Source organism: Seriola lalandi, unplaced genomic scaffold (assembly GCF_002814215.2).
Source record: "Seriola lalandi dorsalis isolate HSWRI2012SDOR001 ecotype SW California unplaced genomic scaffold, Sedor1 jcf7180002054353, whole genome shotgun sequence".
Classification (NCBI taxonomy): domain Eukaryota; kingdom Metazoa; phylum Chordata; class Actinopteri; order Carangiformes; family Carangidae; genus Seriola; species Seriola lalandi.
In genome coordinates, this window is record NW_019524906.1 from 543,153 (window position 1) to 553,066 (window position 9,914).

The 9,914-nt window shown below is 37.7% G+C and overlaps 2 protein-coding genes across 6 annotated transcripts in view; both read right to left on the reverse strand.

Moving 5' to 3' along the window:
- elovl8b (ELOVL fatty acid elongase 8b) overlaps positions 1-2,137 on the reverse strand; it is a 14,142-nt gene extending 12,005 nt beyond the window's left edge. Inside the window, exons 1-2 of one of the 5 annotated variants that reach the window (XM_023408075.2) lie at positions 2,001-2,137; positions 1,142-1,210 (exon numbers count right to left, since the gene is read on the reverse strand). The gene's annotated coding sequence lies outside the window, so the exon portion shown is untranslated. Of the gene's footprint in view, positions 1-1,141; positions 1,215-1,990 lie in introns of all 5 variants that reach the window. The other 4 variants (XM_087174445.1, XM_023408074.2, XM_087174444.1 and 1 more) reach the window with 4 other exon arrangements.
- A 1,466-nt stretch (positions 2,138-3,603) lies between these two features.
- Positions 3,604-9,578, reverse strand: mutyh (mutY DNA glycosylase). Its single transcript, XM_023408089.2, has 15 exons — positions 9,380-9,578; positions 8,507-8,637; positions 8,065-8,104; positions 7,902-7,975; positions 7,735-7,776; positions 7,583-7,654; positions 7,309-7,422; positions 7,068-7,165; positions 6,559-6,703; positions 6,303-6,390; positions 6,025-6,207; positions 5,183-5,328; positions 4,939-5,088; positions 4,363-4,413; positions 3,604-4,243 (listed from the first exon to the last, which is right to left on the reverse strand). Exons 1-15 carry the CDS (start codon positions 9,483-9,485, stop codon positions 4,100-4,102), a joined length of 1,584 nt encoding a protein of 527 aa, XP_023263857.1. The 5' UTR covers positions 9,486-9,578; the 3' UTR covers positions 3,604-4,099.
- Between the last annotated feature and the right edge of the window lie 336 nt (positions 9,579-9,914).

Sequence of the window (9,914 nt, forward strand, 5' to 3'; positions counted from 1 at the left end):
AATATGACATTTTTTGACATTTTATGCCATACTATACTATGACGTTTTTTGATGTTTTTATGCCTCACTATACTATGACGTTTTTTGATATTTTTATGCCTCAATATACCATGACATTCTTATGTCTACCTATACTATGATGTTTCTTCATGTTTTTATGCCTCATTGTAATATGACATTTTTTGACATTTTATAACATACTATACTATGACATTTTTTGGTGCTTTTATGCCTTACTATAATATGACGTTTTTTGACGTTTTTATGCCTTGCTATTCCATGACATTATTATGTCTACCTATATTATGACATTTTTTGATGTTTTTATGCCTCATTGTATTATGTCATTTTTTGACATTGTATGCCATAGTATACTATGACGTTTTTTGGTGTTTTTATGCATTGCTATTCTAGAACGTTTTTTGACATTTTTATGCCTTGCTATACCATGACATTATTATGTCTACCTATACTACGATGTTTTTTGATGTTTTTATGCCTCATTGTAATATGACATTTTTTGACATTTTATGCCATACTATACTATGACGTTTTTTGATATTTTTATGCCTCATTATACCATGACATTCTTATGTCTACCTATACTATGATGTTTCTTCATGTTTTTATGCCTCATTGTAATATGACATTTTTTGACATTTTATGCCTTGCTATACCATGACGTTTTTTGGTGTTTTTATGCCTTGCTATTCTATGACGTTTTTTGATATTTTTATGCCTCAATATACCATGACATTATTATTTCTACCTATACTACGATGTTTTTTGGTGCTTTTATGCCTTACTATAATATGACGTTTTTTGACGTTTTTATGCCTTGCTATACCATGACATTATTATGTCTACCTATATTATGACATTTTTTGATGTTTTTATTCCTCCTTGTAATATGACATTTTTACTATGACTTTTTTTTTTACATTTTTATGCCTTACTACACTATGACGTTTTATAGCTTACTATACTATACTACACTATTTTTTTTATCCCTTATTATACTATGATGTTTTTTAACACGTTTTATGCCTCACCATACTATGATCTTTTTAATGACGCTTCATGCCTTATTATACTATGACGTTTTTACGCCTTACTATACCCTGACATTTCCATCACTTACCAGGGGTGTTTTTGTGTGGAGCTTGTATGTTCTCCTTATGCCTGTGTGGGTCCTCTCCGGTTACTCCGGCTTCCTCCCGCAATCCAAAGACACGGACATTAGATTCAATGGCCTCTATGACTTTTTTATGCCTTACTACTATGACTTTTTATGCCTTACTATGACTTTTTCATGCCTTACTATACTATGCCTTTTCTTTGGCTTAGTATACTATGACTTTTTTTTGCCTTATTATACTGACTCTGTGACTTACTATAATATGACATTTTAATGCTTCACTATCCTATGACTTTATGCGTTACTACTATATTACTTTATACCTTACTATACTTTGACATTTTTATGCCTTACTAAACTATCACTTTTTATTCCTTAGTTTACTATAATGTTTTTATTTCTGACTATACCATTACTTATGCCTTGCTATAGTATGACTTTTTTTGCTTTACTATACTATGACCTTATATGTCTTACCATACTATGCCACAAAGATCCACTGTGATATGCAACATTTTGTGTTATTGGAAACTTTGTGGCTGTGAGGACGAACACAATAGAAATCTTTCAGAGCAGTTGAACAGCTTCTCCCCCACTCTGTGTGATGTCACTCACTCTAGTTGTGAACATTCCGCCACATACACACCAATTTAAAAACCTGGAAAGGTCCAGAAACGTTGATGAAACTTGTATTTGTGGAAGGCGTTCAATATTTACAGATTATACATTACGCACTGATTGTCGATCTGTTCACACAAATAACATTGCAACAAATCTACCTCTATTGTAATGCAATGATTAAAAGAGAAAAAAACTCAAATCTGAAACAACTAAAGACAAAACTCCACTCACGGCTTCTGACCTTGCAAACGGTGTTTCAGCAGTTAGCAACGCTGCAGAACCTTTGGACACTATCTGGAGCTGTTGGACAAATACGTACAAATTTCAGCACGCCCCCAAGTTTGGTCACACCCAGATCCCCGTGCTGTGATCAGCGATCAGTGATTTGAGACGGACTGGAGCGAGCAGCAACACCAGAAACCAAAGGGTGAACAAAAACAAACTAAACAATGTGGAATTTACGGAAGAGGATTTGGGCCACATGTGAATATTTTTTACCTTACTATACTTTAAACTCAGAATTCTTACTTTTCCATAAACATTTTTCTGCATTAGGGCCACATGTGAATTTTCTTTTCTTTTTTCTTTATTTCCTCTTTTTAGAACTCTGACGTTAAACTCAGAATTCTGAGATTTGTAAGTGGATTGTAAATGGAGAAAGTATCGAGAAGATTTAGATCACTTCCTGCCCCCTTTTTTCCTAATGAATGTTCTCTAACGGGTTCAGTTGGTTACTTGTTCAGCACAGTAGTGGGCGCTGTTTCCCTCCTAAATGATTTTACTTTTTATTTATTCCTTATCTTCTGTCATATATTTATTCTAATGCATATATCTTTCTAATGAAATAAAAGCACCTTCTTGTCCATCGAAGGATACGTATAGACAGTATAGATAGTACATTTACTGAAGAACTGCACTTCAGTACAAATCTGAGGTATTTTTACTTTGTTTATATTTAAGAGAGAATTCAAAAAAATGCAGAATTGACTGTTGGTGGGATAAAACATCCTTAACACACCATAATCTGGTTTCAGAAACCTGGATATGGCCTGGATGTGTTACCTGATAAAATCCAGGATAGTGTGGCATGTAAACACCTTTACAAGCTTTGTGAACAGTCTCTGTTGGTTAAAATAAGAAGCCGAGATGTTTAGAAATCATGACATACCTGCACACAGATGATCAGAAATCTAATTAGAGCTATGATCATGTATCATCTGAATATGATAAAAAAAAAAAACCTGGTACAGTAACATGCATGTGAACACACTGATACTAATCTAATATTATAGTGTAAGAAAGTCACTCATATGCGCATTTGTCCGTGTTAATTAATCAATTATATACTTTTATTTGAGCAACATTTTAAAGTGCAGGACATTTATCTGTAATGGAGTTTTTTTTTTTTTTTTTAACAGTGTGTTATTAAAGATCTGAATACTTCCTCCACCCCTCCACTGGTGAGTTTTATTTAAAGCAGTTTTTCATGGCTGTGTTAAACCTGCTGACAGTTCAGGACCAGAGGTAGATTGATGAGAAAATCACAGTGAACATTAATCCAGGACGATGACATATATCCATGCAGGTCTTCCAGCTGAATAGTGAGACATAACGCCAAGCAGTCAAACTGATGTTTTACTCTGTATAAGCTCCACCAAAGAGCATACCATTATATGAGCTCAGCAGAATTAGAATATGACACATTAACCCAAGCATTACTCAAAGAAGTCACTGTCGATTTCTGATTTTGGGCTAAATACAACTTCAACTTTCTTGTTATAATAACCTTTGAAAACTAAGGACAGACCAACTGATCACAAAAAAAATGATACAAAATAAATTGGTATGTTGTAATAACAAATTTAATTTAATTGTAACACAAGAGATTTTTTTTGATACAAAAAAATGTAAAATACTTGATAAATCTTGGTTTTGATTGGAAGATGACTAAGCCTGGTGTTTCTCTTGAGTGTGAATCTGAATTGGGCACTGTTATCCAAAATAAACTCTTTCCCTCCTAAAATTACAATTTTATTGTGGTAACAAAATTATCTTACATATAATGATGACAGTATGATGATGTGATGTTTAGGATGTCATACAGATGAAAAAGTAAAAGTCTACACAGTAATAAAATACAAGTCCCTACAGGAATATCAAATGATTAATATGTTGATTTTTTTTGTTGCTTTTGCTTCATGTTATAAAAATTTAAAAACTGATCTCTTTAAAAAAATTTGATGGCATTTTGTATTTAGTTCCTGTGGCACCAAAAGAATGCAGGAGAACTCATATGCATGGAAAGGCACCATGCAGGACTTTCACACACACACATCTGCATCAAGATTCCTCTTTCACTGCCTTGAAGAAGGAGCTGAGGGAGAGTTGTCTGCCTCCATTTTTGGCTGCACCCAGTTTTGGTTTTTTCGAGGCCTGTGGTTTCTTGTCATTTTTTACACCAGTGGCCTTTTGCTTCTTTCCATCCTAAATGAGACGAGCAGAAACAAGTGACATACATGACATCTGTTATTAGCATAAGATTATAGGATACGGTGCATTTTTGTAAATGGCTATAAAATGGATAAATATGCCGAGGTGCTTACCTTAGAGGCTTGTTCTTCTTGATTGTCCACAGAATCGTAGAGCTTCACAATCTGCAGTAGAGTTGACATGTTGAGCCCATGAAACACATGTGAACAATCACTCACTCCTGCTTTTTTTAATATCGGTCTGGATATAAACTCAATGATTAGCTGCAACTGAGTTTCACATTCTCTGAAACTGAATTTAATACAATAACCATTATAACCTGTCTAGAATTTAAATAACTGAAATCCTGTAATGTGGCAAGAAAACTAAATGCAGCATAATGCAGCAGGTGTGTTACATGTCACACACCTGCTGCTCTTTGGGAAATGGTTTATATTTCACTTTACATTTTATTTTAATTAATCTGTTTTTGCCCCATGAAGCATCTGTTTACACCAGAGGAACAGACAGTACCTTTGGTCAAGTAGACTGTTGTTGCAAAAACCATGTTTTCTGTTTGTGATCAATCAAGTTCACTTCAGGTACTGCTATCCTCAATGACACAGCAGGGATTCAACAAACACACACACACACACACACACACACACACACACACACACACACACACGCTGTGTAAACAACACACAAACCTTTTTCAGTCCTGTGGACACAGCAGCTTCATGTAGAGCAGATCTGCTCAGCCACTGTGCATTTTCAGTCTGTGTTTGTGTGTCACCGTCCTTCAAACGCACACTGTGAACCACATATGTCTGGTGGATGTGGGAGAAGATGTGAACCACCTGCAAACAGCAGTGCTCCATCAAAGGGTTGTCACATTCCACATAACGAGTTTATTTGTATGGTAAAGTGGAAAAGCATGGTACTGTTGCTTACCTCTCCAACATACTTGCAGAGGCTCTCAGTCAGAGGAGTTCCCAGTATCCTGCTGATCACAGCACACAGCGCCCTCTTCTGCTTCATCTCAGAGTTCTCCTCCTCCAGCAGAAGACATGGAAACTCCCACAAGCCTGCCAACAAACCTGACAACACGCACGCACGCAGGCACGCACGCACACGCACGCACGCACGCACGCACACACACACAGTCAGACCTCAGGGAGGGTGAAAACAATCATTGGAAGCACAACAAAAGCTGTTCATTTAACAAATAGGGTGGTTTCATTTTAAATTTTAATCTATTTTGTAAAAAAAATCTATTTTGTCACAGTCATCCTTTCATCCTATTAGACATTTGTGTTAAATTTTGTCATAATAAATGTACGAATTCTTCAGTTATGGCCAAACCCTGTTTTGTGAAGTCACCTTGACGTTGGACCACCAAAATCTAAGCAGTTCATCCTTGAGTCCATAAATTTGGAAAGATTCTCTCAAGGCGTTACTGAGATATTCACAAAAATGTGACAGACGGACAACCTGAAAACCTTTAGCTCCAGCCCTCTTCTGGCCCTATTATTTGCTTCTGGCCCTGGCTGTCACAAGCATATAAAGGCACAGGAATCGCTGCTAAAATGAACACTGAGGGAAATTAAGTCAAAGCTGCAGGAAGATTGAAAAATCAAACTGGACTCCCTATTTTTTTCAGCAGTTAAAATAGGGACATGAAAACAAAATAGCAATTGAGTCTCATTATCAGGCTATAGACTCCTTAATTTGCAGCAATCTCTTGACTGCCACAAACTGATCCTCCAGCTGTGAGAAATTCTGCTGGCACTGACCTTTGTTCGGTCTCTGTGTGAGCAGGTACTCGTCCTCTCCCTCCTCTCCAGGTCTGATCACCACACAGGTCAGAGTTCGCTCCACTCGGGGTGGCTTCTTTGCCGGCTTTCTGGGGAAGTTCTGAACGCCCAACTCATCGTCCCAGGGATCCGAAGGACACAGCAGACAAGTCCCACTGCTCACTGAGGGAGAGGAGAAATGTCAGAAGTGATTTTATATCATGACATCATGAAGGTCTGAGAGGTCTGAAAGAGAAAAGAGGAGGAAGAACACTTACCACAGTCTTCTATATCAGGCAGGGATGAAGTCTTCCTCTCCAGCTTCAACAAAAGCTTCTTAGAGTTTTGCTCTTGTTTGACATGAACCTACATATATTGAGACACTGTATAGTTATGCATGCTCTGACAGGGTGGCCTTACTATGATCCCAGACGTTAACAATCTCTGTACAACTTCTTCTGTATTTACAATAAAAAGCAAAGGACAAACCATAACTTCTTATTAGCAATGGTTAGCATTTGAGATAGTCTTTACCTTGCGATAAGAGCGGCAGTGAGACTGTACAGGACACCGGTTGCACACTGGTGCTTTAGGGGTGCACACTCGTGCTCCCAGCTCCATCATGGCCTGGTTGAAGTCCCCAGGTTTCTCTGGGTCCACCAGTGTATTGGCTAGACCCCTGAAATAAAGAAGAAAGAAAAAACATTAAAAACTAGAACCATGGCATATTTACTTCACCAATTAATCACTCCAAAACTAATGTATTTCAAGATATTATCCTTATTATGTTATATATTTCTAAGGAATATTCATCAGCTTTTAAAAAAGAGTTTCCTTGACATCCTTCGCACAAATAAATCACAAAATCAAAAAATATTGAACAACAGTTGTCTGGACTCTTCTGAGACAACACTCAACATGCAGGAATCATCTTGTGTAGTAAAACAAAGCTGCCCATGAGAAGCTGAACTAATACTGAAAAACTGGTACTAAAGTCAAAATCCAGGAGTATTAAGGATATTTAGTTTGGAGTTTAAACTCACCACAGTGCCTCTGTTACTGCAGGACTTGTGCTTTCAGCTCCTATAGCCCTCAGGCGACACAGCACTCGAATCACATTGCCATCCACGGCTCCAGTAACCTAGGCAACAGGCATGATGTCAGTCATCAGTGACAAATGGAGGTACTGCAGTTATGACATGTAACCTCAGAGTGTGTGTGTGTGTGTGTGTGTGTGTGTGTGTGTGTGTGTGTGTGTGTGTGTGTGTGTGTCTAATAACCAACCTGTCCCAGTGCAATAGAGCCTATAGCTGCAGCAGTGTAGCGTCCCACACCAGGTAACTGTTTCAGCAGGCTGTCGACAGTCTGAGGCATCTGTCCCTTCAGCTCTGTCACAACCTAAAATAACAAAGTTATAACTGTTAACAGGTGGATCAATTCATAAATCTTTGCTCACATTTACATAAAGCTGCTGGTACAATGAAGAAAAATGGAGAAGGCCTGAGAGTGACACATAGATACATGCTACAAAACAAATGTTACAAAGTGCAACACAAACCTTCTGAGCTCCTTCATGCAGTCTTTTCCCCCGGGAGTAGTAGCCAAGACCCGCCCACATCTGGTTCACCTCCTACAAATAAATAAAGTCATTTGAAATTCGAAAACAATCTTTAAATCACCATAGTTTCCATAGCTGCTTTTAGAAATCACCTCAAGTGTAGCAGATGCAAGGTCCTGCACTGTGGGCCACCGCTGGAACATAATAAAGAGAGAGTCCAAATTACACACAAGGTTGTATATTCACTAGATTTAAAGTATCCAAAGTCAATGGTATCCAAAGGAATCCAAAAGTAACTTAATATGTCAGAGGAACTTACCTTCATCCATTTGTTGTAGTAGTCTTTTACTGTGGCAACTTGAGTCTGCTGCAGCATAATCTCTGAAACCCACACTGATAAAAAAGAGAGAGACACACTGTCCTGTAAATGGCGTCAGCAGCAGTTCAACATATCGAAATCTGCCAGGAAAACGTTTTCTTACCTGCATATGTCCTAATGTTGAGGTCTGGTTCTGTCATAGCCTGTCAGAGAAATACAGGGAGCCAGTCAGTTGGATTACTTCATGGTAATTGCAAGCATTGGTTCTACGCTGCCTAATGTGTGTAATGATACACTGAAGTAAGAACTTGTGCTAATAACCAAACTAAGGCATCACATTACTGTAATTTCAGAAGAATTTCAGGTAAATACTGTCAGATAACATTGATAAATGAGGATATGATATTCTGACTGTATTGCACAGGTATAATCTACTAGGTGTGACTTTAATCTCAGTGGTAAAAGCATCCTTGCAGGTGTCTGCTGCAGTAAACATGTCCCTGAACCAGACTTACTAAAACGCCTTCCGTCATATATAATTTAAATTAATGAATGCTAGTGAGTTGGTCTCTGACAAAACCTGCAAAACAAATGTTTCTTTTTACCAGAGTCCTCCATGGCAGCTCTCTCTTCTCCTTGTCGTACCAGTTCAGGAGCTGAGAGCGCAGCTGCAGAACATCAGCAGGATCAGGGAAGGTGTGGTACGCGGACGGCAAGGCAGCATTTGTGGTTTCCTCTGGAAGGCCAAAAAAAAAAATACTGTTCTCATTCCAACTTTTCACAAAGAAAATTCCACTGATGTTCAAGTAATAAAATATTTATCAAATACTCCAGGATGGTTCAAATGTTACACAGTATGCTGCCTGAGTGAATAAACAGAACATGTGATTTTAATGAGGTAATAAATAAATATTACTGAAACCGTGTTTTATGTCTGAACTTATGTATTGTATGAATTAATTAAATTTTTATCATTGTATCATGAACATAAATGTGCCCAGTCCACACGGTCTTACAAGATCCCAAATATTCACACAAGCCAGCACCAGAGTGGAGCGTATTTGTCATGATTTAACATCATGCAAACATATGCCTAAATGACCATCCTTAATCCCGGGAGCTAGACCACTCACAGATACTGCAAAGAGAGCTGGAGAGAAATAATATCCTGGTTTTTGACTGCTTTTTTAACGTGAAGCTTTATTTAAAATAAGTTGGCAAAGACAGTCAGAGTTAAGTCTCTCTAAAAGAAATGTGAAACTGAACATAATATATGAAACCACAGGGTAAAGTGTTGCTCTATAGGATGTGTCTATAGACTGAGGTTGTAGTATTCACTAGTACCAACCAACTCATGCAGGCCACAGGATGTTTGAAGACAGACACCGACAGACAAACAATGCGCTGGTTCACACTCATGTGTCTGAGTATCAGTCTTTTAGGTAACACGTTAAGTAACATCAACGAGGAAGCTATACCTTCTTTCACTGCAGTCTTTGTCCTCTTGCGCTTTGGTTTTGCAGTTTCTACCATTTCCTGTGCGGCTCTTTTGCCTTTATGCATCGCTGAACGTAACCGGCTCATGGCCAGACACCGTGTGAAGAGACTTATTTTGTTTCTTGTTTACCTCACGGCTTCATTTTGACTCCCGCCACGTTCAGGACGGGACAAGCGCTGCTCGTCCAATCCGCTGCAAGGAACAGATAACGTAGGTAAAACGCCATATCCGGTAAGGGGGGGGGGGCTTTGCTGAAAGTTAGTTAATGGCTTTCTGTGTGGTTGTACAATTATGATTTCAGATTAATTATTATTCAATATCACTATGCACATTGGTACATATTCAAAATAACCAAAAAACTAAAATGTCGATGTGATATATCAAAAACACATTAAGTTTTAAGCACATTAATAATAATTAAATGTGAAACTTTGTTTAATCTGGGCATAATTAAAAACACAATGTATTTTTCTATGAAGTAAAGATTAAAATTAATAACTTTTTCATGATTCCAC